At 44.6% G+C, this 21,728-nt stretch overlaps 1 protein-coding gene and 1 long non-coding RNA gene across 5 annotated transcripts in view; one reads left to right on the top strand and one right to left on the bottom strand.

The window, feature by feature from the left end:
* Positions 1-20,681, bottom strand: part of LOC137418488 (signal peptide peptidase-like 2B) — a 48,780-nt gene extending 28,099 nt beyond the window's left edge. For 3 of the 4 annotated variants that reach the window (XM_068104563.2, XM_078773046.1, XM_078773047.1), the window contains exons 1-7: positions 20,491-20,681; positions 8,776-8,880; positions 8,408-8,590; positions 7,592-7,687; positions 7,322-7,461; positions 1,728-1,864; positions 766-862 (exon numbers count right to left, since the gene is read on the bottom strand). In XM_068104563.2, coding sequence (XP_067960664.1) covers positions 766-862; positions 1,728-1,864; positions 7,322-7,461; positions 7,592-7,687; positions 8,408-8,590; positions 8,776-8,880; positions 20,491-20,544 — 812 coding nt within the window. In that variant the 5' untranslated portion in view covers positions 20,545-20,681. Of the gene's footprint in view, positions 1-765; positions 863-1,727; positions 1,865-7,321; positions 7,462-7,591; positions 7,688-8,407; positions 8,591-8,775; positions 8,881-20,411 lie in introns of all 4 variants that reach the window. The other variant, XM_078773045.1, reaches the window with a different exon arrangement.
* On the top strand, positions 19,471-21,518 carry LOC137421968 (uncharacterized). The gene is made up of 3 exons (XR_010983434.2): positions 19,471-19,599; positions 21,112-21,177; positions 21,418-21,518. It is a non-coding gene; the product is annotated as an uncharacterized LOC137421968 (long non-coding RNA).
* Positions 21,519-21,728: the final 210 nt, after the last annotated feature.

The raw sequence follows: 21,728 nt of genomic DNA, 5'->3' as shown, positions 1-21,728 counted from the left end.
GACCTGAGAAACATGGCAGTTTATAGCTGGATGGAGATTCAAACCCAGGCTAGACTGCTTAGAGGCGAATGTGCGTAACTCAAGGCCCATATCCTAAGCCAAGTTGTCTTCCCATATCCCATATCCCAAGCCAAGTTGTCTTCCCATATCCCATATCCCAAGCCAAGTTGTCCTCCCATATCCCATATCCCAAGCCAAGGTGTCCTCCCATATCCCATATCCCAAGCCAAGTTGTCCTCCCATATCCCATATCCCAAGCCAAGTTGTCCTCCCATATCTCATATCCCAAGCCAAGTTGTCCTCGCATATCCCACATCCCAAGCCAAGTTGTCCTCCCATATCCCATATCCCATATCCCAAGCCAAGTTGTCCTCCCATGTCCCATATCCCAAGCCAAGTTGTCCTCTCATATCCCATGTCCCAAGCCAAGTTGTCCTCCCATATCCCAAGCCAAGTTGTCCTCCCATATCTCATATCCCAAGCCAAGTTGTCCTCCCATATCCCACATCCCAAGCCAAGTTGTCCTCCCATATCCCATATCCCAAGCCAAGTTGTCCTCCCATATCCCATATCCCAAGCCAAGTTGTCCTCCCATATCCCATATCCCAAGCCTAGGTAACTACATAATCCTAACCTTTGTATAATACTTTCTGAACTGCCTTCTGAGAAGTATTGCATGCACAATTCTGTAATAGGTGTACTGTATGCTAAATAAACACAGACGTGTCATTTGTTTGGCATTAGGAGGTGTATAAATATAATTACTTGCACTGTCCGTAAGGAATGCAGGAGAGCAACGGGCAGAGACAGTGGTACAGGCTGAACGCCGATGCTATGCAGAACACAGCAATGATCACGTAAACTGATGGAGCGGGAGGAAGAGAAGGGGATTACAGGAGTACAAAATATGTAGCAGATTAATAATAATAATAATAATAATAATTTATAATCCTTACAAGGAACCTCAATGCAAGAGGAGGCCCATCTGATGAAAACGAGTTTTGTGTCATGGGTTCATCGGTGTGTGGTTGATGTGAGGTCTGCAGGTTCGAATCCCATCCTTCATTCCAATTAAATGAATCGGTGTTTTAGGGATCTTACCTGCAATTCTGTGGCTTTGTGGTTCAGATCCTGGTTAGGACACATTGGTAAATAAGAAGTTGTAAATTATGACTTTGTGCCTTCCTGATCAAGGAAGACATTTTGCATGTTTGTTACCATAGGGCAGGCTTTGATAGGCCTCCTGCTGCATTGAAGCTCTTGGTTAGGGAGCTCATAATCCTGCACACTGGTTGTTTGTCTGTGCCTTGATAAATGCTGAACGTGAAGCAAGGAAGCAGCTAGGACGTATCATTTAAAAAGTTTTTGGTATGACTCGGCCGGGATTCGAACCACCGACCTCCCAGACTCGGACGTTCCAACCATTACACGACCAAGTCTGGTAACACAAAACAATTTGTTGAACAAAGTTAATATTAGAGTATCAAAATCGAGTATTCTTTAGTGATTGAATCATCAACTATTTGTCATTCATTCACAAATCATTCATCAACCACTCATTATTGTCACTTTCTTTGAAGATTGCAGAGTGAGCCCCAAAGGCAACACCGACAGGCAGTGATGTACCAAAGATCAACTTATGGAACAAATAGACATTCGTGCATGTGCTCTGTACACCAAAGTTCATTAATGGAGGAATCGAGGGAGAGTGCGCACGTCAAACCCACCGACGTAGTCGTAAAGGTAGTACAGCAGCAAAAGCATGAGGCATGAAGTCACGACGAAGACGCCGATGGTAACTGTACTCATTTTCAAAGCTTGATCCCGCATGTCTTCTTCCTCCAAGACGGATCCTGCGGTCAAGCTAGTAAAACACAGGTAGACGTGAGACTTGTGTTAATCACAGTATATCCATGTCATCTTCAGAGTGATCAAGAGTGATTTAGCTCCTCACCACATGCAAGGCTTTCATCCGCAGCTCAATGGAGTACTGCTCTCCCCTCTGGGCCGGTGCTCCTGCCTCACACCTAGCTCGGCTTCACGCTGTGGAAACCAAAGCTTTCGGAATCATTGGAATCTCCCGCGATGAAGCTAACTCCGAGGGCCTCTCACTCACTCACCGCAGGAAGGTAGGTGGTCTTTCTGTCTTCTACCGACTCCTATCTGGCCTTGCTCCCCCAGCTCTCTCTGGGCTCTGTCCCCCAAGTACTCCTACAGGTCGCACAAGATCTGCCTGCAACCCTCTTATGGTTAAACTGCCAAAATCAAGACTCTCTGCTCACCTTCACTCTTTCATTCCTCTTTTCTCCCGCCTCTTGAACAAACTCCCTCACTCTCTTCAATCCCACTCCACCCTCCAGGTCTTTAAAACAGCTGTTCACCACCATCTCTTATCTTCCCCCCTCCAAAACCTTGATATTTTCTTCCCCCGTTAATTCACCCCAGATCCACTTTTTGGAAATACTGACTTCTTTCCTGGAAGTCCTAGCTGTGTCCATGTGTTTTTTTTAACCTCTCCCCAACCCCCCGCCCCCATTCCCATGCCTCATCCCCCCAAGCCCTCTCCCTCCCACAGATCTCCTGATGTGCCTGCTCTCCATCTTGTCTCCCACTCCCTTTATCATATGTTTTATGTGTGTTTGTCTTTTTGTGATTAATGTTAGCTCTTACACGAGCCTCGATCTTGTATACAAAAAAAATAAAAATAAAAACTAAAGAGGACACAACTTACCTTTCAAGCCAAGGTTGTGCCAGTTTAGCCGCAAGTGTGATAATCTTGCTGAACAGGCAACGGTCTACGCACACTCGCCTCTGAACTGTCGAGCCTGGGTTCGAATCCCAACTTAGCTATAAACAGTCATCCCGGTGTTTCCGCAGGCAGGGTGATTCATCAATGTGTGTGCCGTCCCTAGGTTGGGCGTTAGACCGTGCATCCCGTCTGCCAACATTAGTTTCTGGATGTTAAAGATCCCATGGTGTCCTTCAAGAAGAGTAGCAGAAGTGTCACCGGCACCCTGAACAAATTCCTAATTCCTGTCTAAATCATCTTCAGTCAAACGTCAGGCCTGGCAAGCCCGTTCATGAAACTTGGGCCAAAAAACTTTCCCGGGCCGGCTCCACAAAAAGGCAGCAATAAATGGAACTTTTGAAGAGGTCAGAGGTACGTAGCCTTAGTCGCAGTGGTCATTATGCACCATGCTCTATGGACAGTCTCGGTTTGGCTGAAGCAATTTCTTGGCTATTGTTGTAATCCTGGATGGATCACCACTCCAACGCAGGAAGTCAGGGCAGGAATTTAAAATTTGATTTGAAAGAATTTGGAAATAGACATATTTGGCCTGAGGAAGCTCGCTGGGAAGTGGGCCAAACGTTGCCTGAGATTGTATCTGCTGTGCATGTTTATTATTAGACCAACAGGGTATATGGAGTTACTTTTTTGATTGGATGCACCTTTTCTTTCCTGTAGATATAGACATTGTGGAAATGTGAGACTTGGCTGGATAAAATGATGCAGCTCCATGTGCTGGCACAGCTTCTGAAACTTTCTGGATTTGCTAAGGGGGAAGTGGCCGCCACCATTCTGTCAAAGGAAGTGTTACCAAATAACATAAAGTGGAAATGAGGGTTTTCTCGGACAAATGAGAGTTTATCGATGTATACGAGGAACAAAACTGGGGCCAAGATACTACCTTGGGGCACTCCAACTTCCACTGGGAGAGATGAAAGCTTCCTATTGAAAGGTATGCACTGATTACCTGTGTGGATGAAATCGGCAAGGTAGGAATGAAGGTGGCTTTGGATGCCACGCGCATAAAGCTTTGCAAGCACTGCGTGCCAAACAGTGTGAAGGGCTCGTGTTATGTCCAGAAAATTCCGGGCCTTGGTTATTCATGAGAGAGAGGCCGTCGCATATCGCAAGTTGAGTGTCCAAGATGGAGTCCAAACTGCTGATCAGAGATCACACCATTGGGGATGAGGAAATATTTCACTTTGGCTGCAATGACTCATCCCATGACTTACTTACAACGGGAGGTCAGCTTACTGATCAGTCATTGAGTGAATCTGTTTTTCTCACTCTTCTCATATGAATGAATGAATGATCGTTTTAAGGCCATTTTCCCCGCTGGAGCGGGGGTTAGCCTTGCGGGCCCCATGACAATCATGGTTCCCTGTTTGAGGCAATGTTTTTATGGCCGGATGCCCTTCCTGACGCCAACCCTTGGTCGCCTCTTACGATGCGCAGGGATACGGTGTACCTATTCTAGACCGGGGTACACACCGGGATCATTCATCCCAGGAAGCTGGTACTCAATTTGCCGACCTCGGAAGGTATGACAGGCTGAGTCAACCCCCCTGGTGTTAAATTAGCGAACGACCGGGATTCGAACCCGGGATCCTAGGATCCCAAGCCAGCACCCTAACCGCTAAGCCAACAAATGGGAATAATGTTGGTTGAGAAAAGATGATAGGGGAGAAGGTGCTCGTGGAGCTGGATGGTAGTTACTGGCAGTTAAGCATTGGGGATGGCGAGCCCAGTGGCGTTTCAGGGCTGCCCGGTGAACCTGCTGACGGAGCTGTTTCCTCGAAGGCGTCAACTGGTGCAACCATTTTGTATTATCTTTTGTATTATCTGTTTTTAGGATTGTGATTAGCGTCTTTAAAATAGGCGTAGTACTGCATAAATGTAAACCTGGTGTTGGCTTAACGGTTAGGGTGCTGGCTTGGGAGTCTAGGGTCCTGAGTTCAAATCCGGGTCGGTCATTGAAGTAAACACCAGGTGGGGTTGACTCAGCCTGTCATCGGACCTTCCGAGGTCGACGAAATGAGTACCAGCTTGCTGGGATGAATGAGCCATTCGAGTATCCTGCGTAGGAGTGGCGCCCCGACCAGGATTGTGCCCAATAGTCAAGAAACCGCTTCGGCAGCCATATGCATCTGATGATGCAGGAGTGGACATCATCACTGCATAAATGTACTTTGTGAAACCCGTCCATGAAAATGAACATCATGAGGCCAATGGCCCTACAAAGATCAATGTCATTGATGAGGAAGGTGATGAAAGAAGGGAGGTGGAGAAGGAAAGGAAAAAAGTTTGGGAGGAGAAAGGAGTAAAGTGAACAAAGGAAAAGGGCATACATGGAACATACAATTGGGGGAAAGGGAAGGGGAGAAAGTGGAGGTAGTAGTTACCTCCGCCACCAAAGGTGGATGGAGGTTATGTTTTCACCCCTGTCTGTCTGTCTGTTTGTCCGTTTGTTTGTGAACAAGATATCTCAAAAAGTTGTGGATGGATTCGGACGAAATTTGACAAATGTACTTGTATGTGACAAGGACGAAATGATTGGATTTTGGTGAAGATCCAGATTCGGATCCGGCTACTAGAATTTTTTAATTTTTTAATTTTTTAATTCTTCACCATTGGGAGATAGGGCCAAAAACGATACATAGCAGGATATCTCAAAAAGTTGTGGACGGATTTGGACGAAACTTCGTGGACAGGTTGTGCGTGTGACAAAAGAATCGATTCAATTTTGGTGAAGATGTGAATATGGATGAGGATATGAGAATTATTTAATTTTAAAAGTGATTCTTCACCTGAGATCGGGCTAAAACCAACATATAGCAGGATATCTCAAACAGTTATGGACGGATTTGGACGAAACTTGGTGGACAGGTTGTGTGTGTGACAAGGAAGAATCGATTCAATTTTGGTAAAGATCCGCATCCAAATCCGGCTAGTATAATTTTAAAAGCGATTCTTCACCATTGGGAGATAGGGCCAAAAACGATACAAAGCAGGATATCTCAAAAAGTTGTGGACGGATGATTTTGATTAAATGTGATTCTGTATTGTGATTTTCTGGTCTACTCTGGGATATAAAACATAAAGTGTTCACCTGGCGGAGGTATGCTCTCTACTGAGTGCAGTTCTAGTTTCAACAATTTTGTCATATTTGTCAATATCATAAATAGGTGGCTCCTAGTGTCACATTTGACATCTGCTCAGAGTTGTTGTCCCCCGTCGCACCGCGGAGCGAAAGGGGGACTATGGTTTTCCCCTCCGTCCGTGTGTCCGTCCGTCCGTCCGTGCGGGCGTGCGTGCGTAAGCGAAGGACGGCATTCGAATTTGGTGTGTGGGTGCAACCCACGTCAAAATCCAAGATGGCCACCGCCATGTATGTCTGAACCTTGTGAGAGGAATATCTTTGAAAATAAGCGAAGTACCAACTTCTCATCTGGTGTGTGGGTGTATCTAGGTACAAGGAAGAACGCTGTTGAAAATTGGGTCGCCACGTCAAAATCCAACATGGCCACCACCATATATATATATGTCTGAACCTTGTGAGCGAAATATCTTGAAAAATAAACGAACTACTAACGTCTAATCTGGTGTGTGCGTGTATCTAGGCATGAGGAAAACGCTATTGAAAATTGGGTCGCCACGTCAAAATCCAAGATGGCCGCCACCATATATACGTATATGTCTGAACCTTGTGAGCGAAATATCTTGAAAAATGAACGAACTACTAACGTCTAATCTGGTGTGTGCGTGTATCTAGGCATGAGGAAAACGCTATTGAAAATTGGGTCGCCATGTCAAAATCCAAGATGGCCGCCACCATATATATATGTCTGAACCTTGTGAGCGAAATATCTTGAAAAATGAACGAACTACTAACGTCTAATCCGGTGTGTGGGTGTATCTCGGCATAAGGAATAACGCTATTGAAAATTGGGTCGCCACGTCAAAATCCAAGATGGCCGCCTTGCGTCTTCCACTTTGTCAACTCGCATCACTTCACCGACGGTGGACCTAGGCGTAACGCTTGTTTGTACTCTTTGTTACTCAACTCGTGTCACCTTCTTCTTCTTCCTCTTCTTCTTCTTCTTCTATTATATTCAACATATTGCTGTGGGTAGCTTCATTTGTTTTGGGTGCTGCCTTGCTGCCGATGCAGCGCCCTCTGTAGGTGAGAGCAGGAATTTGTAATTTGTTGAATGTATTGGCGTTGCATCGTCTGCTCTTCACGAGGTATACCGTGAGATTTTTAATGTCCGCCATTCAAATCATATCAATGGTGGCCCACAGTTCACGTGTTGCTGTTACAACTCTCAACAGTTTGGTCCTGCCATTACGTTATTAAATGCAAATGCCAACTTAACGTCCATCCGAAGGATGGCACGCACATTGATGCTAATTGTACATGTGAAAACACAAGGTTGAAAGTTTTTGTGAAACACCAAGATGACAGATTTCCAGCTGGGCCGTGATGCAGTCTCAGCCTATATGGAACACTAGTGCAAAACATAGTAGCCTCACCGCGTGATTGGTGGTGGGCGACTGAAGATGCCAGCCAACGACACAATCAACACAGCAATGAGGAACAGCAACAGCAGATTGTAATCGACTATTGACTCGGGTGGTGCAAAAAGGGATGCGCGGAGGTTCAGGCTCATGTTCTGCAAGAACAGAAATAATTAAATTATTAATAAAAAACCGGAAGACCATTCAAAGCTTGGGGGAAAAGTTGAAGTTCAGAAAAATGGGAAACATTTCTTGCTCAAACGAAAGTAAAGTTCAATAACCTACCTTCACCTGGCGCATCTCTTGTGCATCTTCAAGGCGCATCAAGGCGACTGGGATTCCAACCTCCTCGTACTGGCTGTTGTTCCCTCTCGGAGACACCTGGCGGAACAAAGTGAAAAAAAAACTCTTCCAATGATCTTCAGCTCGTGATGGAGCTTTTGCATGCTTGAATCCTCCTCCTTTGCAAAAATTGACGTTATTGCATGATGAGCTACAGAAGGAGGGTGAGATCAAGAATGTCATTCCAACAGTACAAAACAGCAAACATGAACATGGCATCAAGAGCGTGAGCGTTTGAGGCCTTGTGCTTGGGAATTAAATTGCATGCAACCTGAGACTATATGGAACAAATAAAGGTAAGAGTGATGTTCGTGGCCTCAGGAAACGATGAGATGAATGAGTTCGTCGTTTCATTTTGTGTGTAGCACGTGGCTGCTGGTATGGATCACTGCTGGATGCGTAGCTGTGCCACTGATGCGGTGCCCCCCTGTGGATTACAGGAGGAATTTGTAATTTGTTCAGGGTGCCAGAGATGGCTCGCCTACTCTTCAAGAAGAACACCATAGGATCTTTAACATCCACCAACTAATGCTCACAGAAAGCATGTCCGGCGTAACGTCCATCTCAGGAACGGCACACAGATTGATGCCCTGCACGCGAAACACCAGGATGATCGTTTACAGCTTGGTCGGGATTCAAACCCAGGCCATACAGTTTAGGGGGCGAGCGCCCATAACCTCTGGGCTATCCTGCCAGCCCAGATGAATGGGTAATAGAGTGAGTGAGACACGAGTCAGTGAAGCCAGATGCGAGTCGTACCAGAGGTAGCCTGCTGACCACCAACAGGGCAGTAGCACCGTATTGATGAGCCAACCATGCCTTCCGGAAGAAGGAGCAGTTTCCACGAGTTGCCAGCACAATAGCACCCGCCATCCCTTCCTCGGGCACGTCCCAGGAACCACAGAGGGTGGCTGGACCCAGGTCTTGCACTGGCCAGCGACCCTGCCCAGTGGAAAAATACATCGCATTTGTAGTGGCCTATTTCCTCGCTGTAGTGTCACCACACATACATGAGCAGTTCATGTATAACCAGTAAAAGAAAAAAATGTGGTCAGGGCATGGCTGAAGGTGTGCACGGAAACATTTACATAAAATAGAACCTGTGCACTTCGTGGGTATGGACTTACGGCTTTGGAAAGTTCCCGGGGAAGACGTGCCCATTCCGGATTGTACTGGATGCAATATTCCTTTCCACTTGGCTCCGCATGCAGAAACGCCATGTCAGCAGTGACCTACATGAGGACGAAAGTTCAAAGGCACATGATGAACTTCGATCAAGGTCACTAATGGAGGAGGATTCAAGCATCCGCTACTCGGTTATCAATAATTGGTTAAGACCAACCCCCCTGTTCTTAACTACGATTCTTCCTACTTTGTGACGTGCCACCCTTGCCCGATGAAGCTCCATGGATGCGGGCAATGGCCACGCATGTCCACACAATGTACAGCTGGAGCGCATGATGGTGGGAAATCTGTCCTTAACTCTGTTCAGATACATTTCTGGCTCCACAGTGCATATGCTCGTGATTCACAGCAAAGATTATTTTTGAGCAAGTTATGCAATCCCTCGGGGAAGTTTCCAAGATAGAACTGATGTTGCGGGCAAGAGGTGCGCACTACATGGTGCCCAAAGCATTGTGCCACCTAAAGGGAAATGAGTAGCCCACTTGCAGAGTTCTTGTCCATAAACAGTCCACGAGGCCTCTCAAATCCATGTTCTCTGCTTCTCATGAACAGTTTAACTTAACCGATCTGTCATGGGATGCCACAGGCAAATTTAAGTGTTGCAGGCAACAGCAACATAAACATGAACGCCTGAACTTTTATGTTCATAAATCTTGGATGATGTGAGGGACGGAACATGGATAACTGCCATGGTGTGGTTTAATAAAATTAGGAACTTGCCAAAAGCTCACACAAGCTCTCCAGCTCCTGGATAACTTGATGCGAAACACATCTGCCACAATCCCACGTGGTGTTAAGAAGGAATGTCAGGCGCTGCACTATTGCTGATTTTCCTGCTGCAGCATGTGGATCATTTCCTCAATCATATGTACAATTAACTGCCTATGCAAGCACAAGAAGCAACTGGAACGGTAATCGGTAGAGCACATACATCCGCCACACTGTACAGCTTACGTTTTGAATCCCACCGATAGGCCGGATCTGGATCCGGACCTGAACCAAGATGGAATTGGCTTGTTCTTGTTGCCTAACCAACGCACCCACCAAGTTTTGTCATAAATCATCCACAACTTTTTGAAATATCGTGCTGTGTATCATTTGTGGCCCCATGTTTCAATGGCGAAGAATCACTTTAAAAATTCGAGGATGTGGATCGGAATCTTCACCAAAATCCGATTCGTCCTTGTCACACACCCAAACTGCCCATCAAGTTTCATCCGAATCCATCCATAACTTTATGAGATATCGTGCTCACAAAGAGACAGAGAGATGAAAAATCACTCATAGAGCGACACTTGGCAAAAGAGAACAAAGTCGAATGGCACTCAGTAGAGCATCCTTTTAACCTCATTGACCTTCGGCCTATGGTGACCTTTTGGCCTATGTTGATCTCAAAAATAGTTGTTGGTTGAATCTGCAAATCCTATTCATCTGATATGCAAATCATATTCAAATTTCAAGTCAATCGGCTGAAAATTAAGGATTTTATAAATTTGAAAAGGTTGTTGACCTTTTGGCCTATGTTGACCTTTTGGCCTATGTTGACCTTTTGGCCTACGTTGATCTCCAAAATAGTTCGTGGTTGAATTCAGTTAGCTGATATGTAAATCCTAATCAAATTTTAAGTCAATCAGATGAAAATTGATGATTTTAGAAATCTGAAAATAAGTGAGTGGCCTTTGGCCTTGGAAGATCGGTTTAAAATTGTGACCGGTAGGCAAGTATAAGTGAGTGGACAGACAAATACACAAACCAGAATGATCATCATACTTATCAAAAAAAAAAAATTGCCAAATAACAAACAGATATGGGTGAAAACGTAACCTCCATCCATCACTGATGGTGGAGGTAAAAAAAAAAAAAAAAGCAGCTGAATATCTATCTCATTTGGTAGTGTGCTCACCTGTGGAACTGTCTCGTCCACAAATAAATCCTAGAGGCATGAAATGTGGCTAAAACTTCCACCTGTGTCAGCAAGTGGTACTCCACTGTTGAACACACCATCTTCGGGAGTAGTGTTGACTGTTAATGCCATTGTTCATGCAGCATCTTGTTTATAACATCCAAAAACTAATCTATCTCATCCAAACCTACAATTTGGATGTTATTATATTCCCTAGTATAAATATATATGTATATAAATTCTATTGTTACGGATCCGGGGGACGGCACTCCCGTTAGCAAGGGGGGTTTAATCCCCTTGTCCTGTTAAGCTGGCCGTCCGACCGGTCCTGGTACTTGTAACGCTCTTTTGCGGGGTGGGATTGATCAGGGTTATTGGTCCAGGTATTAGCCCGAATACCTTTATCAATCCCTCCGCAAAACAGGGAGACAAGTACCGCTCGAATCCCGGACAAGATGGAGTTTGCCGAGCGGTTTAGCAATCCGGAATCCGAGCCGTTAGCAATTGACTAACCCGATTCATAAGCGGTTCTGCCAAAATCGTGCCACAGATATTCAATAGGGAAAACACGAAGGCGATCGGACGAGAATGAAAACCAAAAAATAAGGAGGAACAGGTATTTATTAACTAACTATACAAACCAAAGGGGAAGAGAAGAAACGAAAGTAATTTACAGAAGAAGAAGAAGACACAGCGCAATTCTTAAACAGGCTTACTTATACCCACAGGACAATACAGACAGACTCACACGAATAGGGAATTGCAGGCAGGAATGAATGGCTGGAAGGAGAAGGTTCAGGTGGGACTAACTAAGGTGCAATCTTTAATTAACAGCCAATTAAGGGGAAATGTACACAGGGGTCATCTATAAGGGAATTTACTACGAAATTTACATGTGAAGGTTCTAAAAACCGTAACAATATATATATTTTTTGTATACAGAATCGAGGCTCGTGTAAGAGCGAACACATTGAACATGAAAACATGCACAGACACATAAAGCATACAATGAAGGGGCAGGAGAGAAGAGGGCGAGAGAGAGGGAAGTACACAAGCACAACAACAGAAGAGAACAGGGGACGGTAGATCTGTGGAAGAGGGAGTACACGGTATAAAGCAAATGAACACTACGAGGAATTTCAGGAACGAAGTTGGGGATTGAAAGAGGTGGATTTGGGGTGTTTTAACGGGGGTAGAAAAGATCAAGGTTTTGATGGGGGAAGATAAGAGATGCCGATGAACAGCTGTTTTAAAGACCTGGAGGGAGGAGTGGGATTGACGAGAGTGTGGGAGATTGTTTCAGAGGCGGGAGAAAAGAGGAATGAAAGAGTGAGTTAAGGTGAGCAGAGGGTCTTGATTTTGGCAGTTACACCAGAAGAGGGTTAGTGGCAGATCTCGTGCGTCCTGCAGGAATATTTGGGGGACAGAGCATAGACAGAGCTGGGGGAGCAAGGCCAGAGAGGAGTCGGTAGAAGACAGAAAAAAACACCAACCTGCCTGCGGTGTGCGAGTGAAAGGCCCTCAGAATCAGCTTCATCGCGGGAGATTCCAATGATTCTGAATGCTTTGGTTTCAACCACGTGAAGCCGAGCTAGGTGTGAGGCGGGAGCACCCAGAGGGGAGAGCAGTATTCCATTGAGCTGTGGATGAAAGCCTTGTATGTGGTGAGGAGCTCAGAAGTGCCTAGAAAGGACTTTGCACGACGGAGGATGCCCAGTCGGCGACTGGCTTTGGAGGCCATCTTGGAAATGTGGTTTTCCCAGGAAAGATCATGGCGGATAGCGAGACCCAAAAGTTTGAGTGACAGAACTTCATCGAGAGGATTGTTGAGAAAGTAGATTGGAGGGTTGTCCAGACGGTCTTTTCGGAAAGACATAGAGAGAGTGTAACATTTTTCAGGATTCAAAGACATGTTCCACTTGTTTGACCAGTTTGTGATGTTATCCAGGTCTGCAGAGAGTGAGGAGGCTGCTGCCTGCTGATCTGAGGGATGAGATATGGAGCGGCAGAGAGTGCAGTCATCAGCAAAGAGATAGAGAGGATTTTCCAGAGAGTCGGAGAGATCATTAATGAAGACCAAAAAAAGCACAGGGCCCAGAACACTGCCTTGAGGAACTCCAGCCTGGACAGGAAAGGGAGATGAGAGAAATCCATTCAGGACCACACGTTGATTACGACCAGAGAGGAAGTCGGCAAGCCATGCATGGAGGTTTCCATGGATACCACAGGAGGAGAGTTTGGTGAGCTGGGCAGGGTGCCAGACCATATCAAAGGCACGAGATATGTCAAGGGAGACAGCTATGATTTCCTGTTTGGCATTGAGGACCTCCATCCATTGTTGAGACAACAGAAGCAGCATGTCCAGAGTAGAGTGACCTGGTCTGAATCCAAATTGAAGATCATAGATCAAGCCATTGGAGAAGAGGAAGGATTTGATATCAGAAGCGATGACGTTTTCCATGATCTTGCTGATTATTGGGAGCAGGCTGATTGATCTGTAGTTGCAAGGATCTGTTTTTGCACATTTTTTGTGTAAAGCGGTAATGTTTACTGATGTCCAAGCTGATGGCAGATGCCCTTGAGCAAAAGAGAGGGTGAAGAGAACAGAGAGAGGGTGAGATGGAGCGGCAGAGCAGGATTTTAGGACCCGTAGGCTGATGCCGTCTGGTCCAGTTGCAGAATCAGAGTTGAGGTTTGACAGAAACTTCTCCACCTTGTCAGGAGAGAAGGACACAGAGTCCAAGAGCAGCTGATTTCGACTGGGTAAGGTGGGTACAGAGAGCAATGGGTTTGGGACATGAGATTTTGAGGCAAACACAGAGTTGAGGCATTCGGCTTTGTTATGTGCGGTGTCAGTTGTGGATCCGTTTGAGGTAAGGGAGGGGATGGAGGGGGAACAAGCACCAGAAACAGATTTGACCAGATGCCACCAGGATTTGGAGGAGGGAGACAGGTTTGAGAGTTCAGTCTTGAGAGCAGAGAGATATTGTTTCCTGGCTCTCCTGAGAGTGGACACACACTTGTTCCGAGCTTTGTGAAAGGCAATGAGATAGCCTTCAGTTGGATAATCCTTCCGAGAGGTGAAAGCAAGTTGTTTAAGGGCAACTGCATCACCACAAGATGCAGTGTACCATGGATGGGAGAACTCAGGGGCGCCGCCAGGGATTTTGGGCCCCATGAAAAGATATCACAATGGGCCCCTATGAAGCACGCGCGCACGTTTTTTCCCCGACATTTTTGTCAGGAGGTTGAAACAATGCTTATACTTCTGCATACAGTATGGAATTCACTATTTGATGCCAGACTGATACCCACACAAGAAATGTGCTAAAGGCCAATAATTTTTAGGGGCCCTGTCAGTGCAGGGCCCTTGGAATCATCCTAACCTTCCCCCCACCCCCCTTACAGCGCCCCTGGGGAGAAGGATATGACAACTGAAGACGAGATGGGATAAATCTGTGCAGGAGAGAGAGCAGTTTACTTTGGAAGAATTCCCAGGAAGAGTTTATATCAGAGGCAGTAGAGATGGGAGCACAGTCCAGATGTTTGATGGCTGCTTGAAGACCGTGCCAGTTGGCCTGAGTGAAATGCCAGACTCGTCGTCACTGAGGAGGTTCTCTGAGAATGGCGAGAGATGTCCACTTTAACAAACAAATGATCAGATGATCCGATCGGAGCAGAAGAAGAGCAGCAGACATTTGCAGGGAAGTTTGTCATAACCAAGTCCAGAAGAGAAGATGCTCCGTTGACTGAGATCCAGGTCGGGAAATTGACAGATTGTGTCAGTCCCAGTTGGTCGCAGAAGTCCTTTGCTGAGGTGCCGTGGCTGGTGAGAGAGGTGCCCACACCCAGCCAGCTGGCATATTTGGCAAAAAGGTGGGGACAATATTTTAGGGAGCAGGCAACCTGGACAATATTTGATCGAAACCGTGTCTCGTCCATTCTCAGGTTTGTTAACTACTACTCTTCCTAGTCTATAAGTTCCGCTGTATGGCCGGCAGCAAAACTTAGATGGTTGTGCACTTTCCTTTGAGCTGTCTTTCATGGATTTGAATGTTGATCTAGCTGTAAACTGTCATCCTGGTGTTTCGTACGTGCGATGAGGCATCAATGTGTTGGCCATTCCTCCCATTAGCTTTAAGCCGGAGGACCCATCGGTCAGCAGTTGTTGTTGGTGGAAGTTAAAGATCCCATGGTATATTTTGGAAAAACATATGAGAGTTATCACTGGCACCTTGGAACAAATGATAACTTCCTGTTTTAACCTACAGGGCACCACATCAGCAGCCAGCAATAACACAAACTAGGGTGGGGTGGTCTCTCTGTATTTGACCACCTCGTTTTTGGTCGTGCACCCTCTTGCCGGCTTTGTCCCTCCTGGTTTCTGTGGGGCGCATGTGGTCTGCCAGTAACCCTCTTCCTGTTTAGCTCCAAAAATCCAGGCTCACTGCTCACCTACACTCATTTGTTCTTCTTTTCTCTCACCTATGGACCCATCTTCCCCAGTCTGTTCAGTCCCATTCTTTCATACAGGACTTCAAGACATCTGTCGCCACTACCTCTGGTCTTCCATACTTATGATATCCTCTACCCCAAAATGACCCTATTCCCAAGCATTCCCCTTTTTCCAGGTTATTGTGATTTTTCCCTCTCCCTCACCTCTTTTATTTTGTTAGTTATCGGTTTTTTGTCCTTTTCTGTTTCATCCCCGTCTCCGCTTTCCCATTCCTCTTCTTGCTGTGTTTCATTTGGCTTGTGTGCAGCTTGTTCACCCCCATGTGGCCTTCTCCCCCTTCCATTGATCTCACTCTCACTCTCATTTATACCATGCTCTTGAATGTTTCCCTTCCATGTTGCTCTAGCTCTTCCACTAGCCTCGACCATGTATGTAGATACAAAAATAAAAAATAAAATCAGAAGCCACTTCCTGCACTTTAATTAATGAATGAGAACTGCTGAAGCCATATGATGCCCCAGCCTCCACTGGGAAATCAGGTGAGATCACAAGTGTCAAGGATAAATAATACAGCCTGCTTCATGGGACTTGTTGAGCATTTAGATACTCAAACCAAGAAGCAGAAGACATGACATATTAAGAATTAAAGCTTCATCTCATCGATAGCAGTATCAGCCCATTAGCTCTGTTAACTCCAAGGTTGTATAGGATCAAGTTGTACCTAGGATGAATCAGATCACCTGTGTGCAGCAGCTCAGTGAATTCACGGCCTGAGTCCTGCACGTCTCAAGGGTCTCTATGCCCGGACAATCAGACACTGTCCACAGGAGCCCCTCCAATGGCAGACAAAATAAATTACTTATCATTACCCGTAGGGGGACAAAGCCGGAATATGAGGTCATATTTTCACCTGTTTGATTGTTACTTGCGAAAATCAAAGATTTTTCAAGTATATTGGTCGGTTGCGTTTGTTATTCTGTCTGTCTGTTTGTTTGTCTGTTTGTCTGTTTGTCACTCGCCTACAGGTCACAATTCTAAACCGGTCGTCATGAAACTTCGCAAAGTTGTCGAGGTCGTCACAGTTGAGGAGCTTATTGAATTTGAGGTCAAAGGTCATGTGGAGGTCAACTTTCTAAAATCGCAATTTTTCATCCGATTGACTTGAAAATTTAACAGCATTTGTATATTGAGTCACAAAATTGGGAAACCAACTATTTTTGAGGTCAAAAGGTGAAAGGTCAAACCTCTAAAATCATCAATTTCATCTGAAAAATTGTCACTTTTCATCCTATTGACCCGAGCTTTGATCAAGATCGTAAATTTTAATCTTTATGAAATGGACAATTTGGTGGATCAATGGCAACCTTTTTTGGGAGGGTGGGGGTTTGGGGGGGGTGGAGGGTGGATTTTTCACGTATCGTGCTCTGATGATGTCTTCTTGTTATTCTGTCTGTTTGTTTGTCAATCGCCTACAGATCACAATTCTAAACCGATCGTCATGAAACTTTACGAAGTTGTAGAGGTGTTCACAACTGAGAAGCTTATTGATTTTGAGGTCAGAGGTCAATGGTCATCTTGAGTTAAAATTTCTAAAATCGTCATTTTTCATCTGATTGACTTGAAAGTTGAACAGCATTTGCATATTGAGTTACTGAATGGGGAAACAAACATTTTAAGGTCAAAGGTCAATTCAAGGTCAAACTTTTAAAATCATAACTTTTTGTCTGAAAAATCGTCAATTTTCATCCTATTAACTTGATAGTTAAGCAACAATCATGTAGTGTGTGCATCGCTGAATTGGGAAAGCAGCTATTTTTGAGGTCAAAAGGTCAACTCAAGGTCAAACTTCTAATATCATTCATTTTCATCTGAAAAATCATCAATTTTCATCCGATTGACCCAAGCTATGATTAAGATCAATTTTAATCTTAATGAAATTGACAATTTGATGTCTCCATTGCAACTTTTTTGGGTGAAGAGGGGGTGGTGAGAGGAGGGGGTGAGGAGAGGGGTGAGAATGGGATGGATTTTGCAAGTATCGTGCTCTGCAAGACGTCTTACTTGTTTGTCTGTATGTCAAACACATATGGGTCACAATTTTAAATTGATCTTCACGAAACTTCACAAAATGGTAGAGTTGGTCATAAGCAAGAAGCTTATTTATTTTGAGGCCAAAAGGTCAACATAGGCCAAAATTCTAAACTTGTCAATTTTCATCTGATGAACTTGAAATTGGAAAAGGATTTGCATATCAGGCCACTGACTCCAACCAATAATTATTTTGATGTCAATGTAGGCCCAAAGGTCAACATAGGCCAAAGGTCAACAACTTAGGTGTAATTTCTAAAATCTTCAATTGTCATCCAGTTGACTTGAAATTTGAACAGGATTTGCATATCAGGTCACTCAATGCAACCACCAATTATTTTTTCAGGTCTAAAGGTCAAAAGGTCAACATAGGCCAAAGATCAACAACTTATTTTATGGATTTCACAAGTATCGTGCTATGCACAACATATTTCTTGTTTGTTTGTTTGTCAGCAGGATATTTTAAAAAGTTGTGCTTGGATTATGACATAACTAGGTGGATGAGTTGGATAGGTGACAAGGACAAACTGATTAGATTTTGATTCAGGTCCGCATTCAGACCTGGTCCATCGGTGGGATACAAAATATAAACTGTTCAGCCTGGCGGAAAAGTATGCTCTCTACCAAGTGCCGTTCTAATAATTACTGTCCTGACAGGGTGGTGCAAATGTATTGCACTTACCTTTCAGCTATCTAGTCTGGGTTTCACTTCCAACTCGACTATAAACTACTGCACTGGTGCTGCACAAGTAGGATTTTGCATCACAAACTGCATCGTCCCTCTGGTGGGCGTTAAGCTGGACGTCCTGTCTGCAGGCATTACTTGGTGGATGTTGAAGATCAAATGGTGTCCTTTTCAGTGTACAAACAATAGATAAAATCAACAACGCATTGAGGAAGCATTTGGCACCATAACACATGGTATTTTGCGTCGGTTTTCACATGGAGAAAAATTATCTTGTGCCGTGCCAACGGCGGACGTCATTCGGGTGCACTCGATGTCTAACGAGGTATTGTAATTGTTGTGTTACTGTAATATGTTATTATTGAAGAGTACAGCATGAAAAGCTTCGGTGTTATTGTCATTATGTCGCGTTTGTTTTCCTGTATATTATGTTATTATTACTCCTGTTATTATGTATTACTGTTACTAGCAACGGTACCCGCCCTACGGGCGGGGCTTCAATTGGGAGGCCCAAATGAAAAGGCAAAATATCAGACATTGAAGGCTTTTTTTTAACATCTAAAACAAATCTATAAACATCCGTTGAATCATATCACACGCAAATCATCAAAATCTAAACAGTATTTGTAGAATTTCAATAAAAGCCACATCACTGTTCATATCGGTAAATATTACTCCATCGTGTTTGGAAAAACTGGAAAATTGGAAAATTGGTAAAACAATATAGCCTATTTTACTCCATGGGGTCCCAGGATTACCCACCCAAAATATCGTTGCGATCGGTTCAGCCGTTTTTGCGGTACCTGGGAACAGACGGACGGACAGACATTTGGTGAATTATAGCCGGCGAAGCCGGTGTTGTGAATAAACGCGTACGTATTATGTTGAAAACCAGATTATGCTGGATCCCTTGGCTTGAGAATTCCGAAGCTGTGACGCACCAAATCTCTCAATGGAGGCCGCCATCGTCCGGATGCGGAAGTATGCATAAAAAAATTGAGAAAAAGTTCAATAGGAGTTTGTTTCACCCCTCTTTGTTTGATTCACAATCTTATGCACCTCTAATGTGTAATTAAAATACTTTAAGACCAACCTCGTTCCCCGGGCCCTGGTTATCTTCAACGAAAATCGTCACCAAACACCGGAACCAATGAGATTCGAGCATTAAAAAAATTATTTTTAAAAAGCTTATTCCGCGTTTCGGACGCTGAAAACGGCGTCAAATATTCTAAAATTGACGAAGAATTATTTTTTAGAAATCTCGCAGCCGTAGGGGATAGCTTTTCACGGCCGGAAATATCCGAAGTTGAGACGGAATTCACCGAATTAATGAAGAAGTAAATTTTATCAACTTTAATCTCATCCAGAATGCAAATGGTGTCATTTTAGGTCTGAATTTGCGAAATTTTGTGAGCTGACCAATCAGCGATCAGCTTAGGTCAGCCAATCAGCGCCATCGACACGGTTTGATTACCGACAGTCACACATTGCCGTTGAAACGGCGCTATCGTCTGACCTGTCGGCACTGATCTTCCTGCAAGCTAACTTCTTCTGGTGGAGGAAGCCGCAGTGCCCGGAGAGAACCAGTCCTGACAGTGACTGAAGTTAGAAGACGACACACATACTGTGAAAACGTATATTAAGCCCAGTTAAAATTTCTTAAAATAGGCCCTAAGCTCGCACATCGTATCGTTACTTCCTTAAACTTCTTGTGACATTTATTGTATGTAGGTATTGGGGAGGACTGTCTGCTCTTCTCTTTTACCAAGTCTTACCAGGTACAGTACCTACTACACCTACCTACTACCAACTACCTAACCTACTGAAGCCATCGTGATGGGTAAAATAGTGGCAAGAGGCTTTGGCTTCGCCGGCTCATTGCGGCTTTGCAGTCGGGTACTAGTAGTAGTAAGATTACCTGGGGCTTATGACACACCCTGGTAGATCATACAAACAAATCTTGTATTTCTGAACAAACAACAAAATCCTGCTCTGATTACAGTGATAATGGCAAAAGCAAACCATCCAGAGCAATCCTTGTCATGAGCTCATTTTGGATTTTTTTTTTGCAAACATGATCGAGGCTCATGGAAGAGCTAGAGCAGAATGGAAGGGAACAAAATGAAAAGGGGGAAACACCAAAAGCACCAGGAGAATACAAGTGAGAGTGAGATCGAGGGGATGGGGAGGACCAATGGGGGGGAACATATTGATATATTGGACACATATTGAACCCGTCTTCGCATCTTCGGACAAAATGTGATAAATTCTTATTATTTCATTTTTCATTCAATCGTCGAAACGAGAAAATGGCAGAACTTGGCAGTCTGACAATTAAACACAGAACGTGGACAAGAACACAAGGACTGCAGACAGTAGTGCAGACAAAGGCTGCTCAAGACAAAAGAGACATTTCAATTCCAGCAGCAGTACTCAGGCCTCGTACATGGGGATTCAGGTGCAATTTGCATCGCTGTACGAATCGAAGTGTCGCAGGGTTAATATTAAGACAACTCAAGGCGGACCTGCTTGCAGAGACAGAGGGCGATCACGATCAGGTGAGCAGACATCGCGGCCATGGTGGAAGGTTGGCGGTTGAGTCTTGCGTCAGTTGAAGCAGAAGCTTAATTCCACTTCCGCTTGGATCGATATAGTGTCCAAGTGAGACCGCGGGGCTCGGTCTTCGTTAGATTAAACTGATATAATCACACGGATGACAAACACGACCGAATATACCACAAGGCGTTGCGTGACGCACACACAGAAACGAGGACGCCAGGGAAATGACGCGTCTTACGTCACTTCCTTAACGACGGACAACTGTTCTGCATTGACAAACAACCATACGTTGGCAACCATTGCGCATGCTTCATGGGTTTAATGGTCTCCTGCGTTGAAGTTCCTTGAGGATAGGGATCTATTTTTATTTTTTCAAGGCTGTTGATTTATTGATTGATTTTTTTTATTTATTGATTATTTATTATATAATTATATCATTTATTTATTATATTATTTTATTATTTATTTATTATTATTATTCATTCATTTTATTTATTTATTGTTTATTTATTATATTATTTATTTTTATAATTATTATATTTATTATCTAATTTTTATTTATTGATTTATTGATTTATTTTTTCAAGGCTGTTTACATGAAGTCCTTCAAACCTGGCGCAGATTCAAGGTGTTACTGCACTCACTCAGCCCAGGTAAGACTAAGTGTGACCGAAATATTCTCAAAGTTTGGCAAATGAAAGCCAAATAAATCATCAAATTCCGTCTATATACCTGCTTGATAACGGGCTGAGAATTTTCAAACGATGAGGACTTTTGAAGATTACAACCCACGGTTCTAAGAACCCCAACCCCCATTCCCTAAGACCCCAACCCTGATGCTCCCCCAAAGCTTGCCCTTTAATTCAATGCTAAAATCGGCCTTGTTGTCACAGGTTATGCGTGCGTTGTGCCAATTTGTCACGAGGCTGCTGCATTCCTGCTTCGTCTCTCGGGGAAAACATCCTGAAAAGTTTCGTGAGCAGTGGTCAAGGGGTGGGACCCAGGAGGAGGTCGCCCTGGTCAATGGGTGGGACCCAGGAGGAGCCCGCCCTGATCAATGGGTGGGACCCAGGAGGAGCCCGCCCTGGTCAATGGGTGGGACCCAGGAGGAGGCTGCCCTGGTCAATGGGTGGGACCCAGGAGGAGGTCGCCCTGGTCAATGGGTGGGACCCAGGAGGAGGCCGCCCTGGTCAATGGGTGGGAC

This window comes from Myxine glutinosa, chromosome 2 (genome assembly GCF_964187855.1).
Source record: "Myxine glutinosa chromosome 2, kmMyxGlut1.1, whole genome shotgun sequence".
In the NCBI taxonomy this organism is placed as follows: Eukaryota; Metazoa; Chordata; class Myxini; order Myxiniformes; family Myxinidae; genus Myxine; species Myxine glutinosa.
This window is presented reverse-complemented; position numbering and strand designations above follow the sequence as displayed.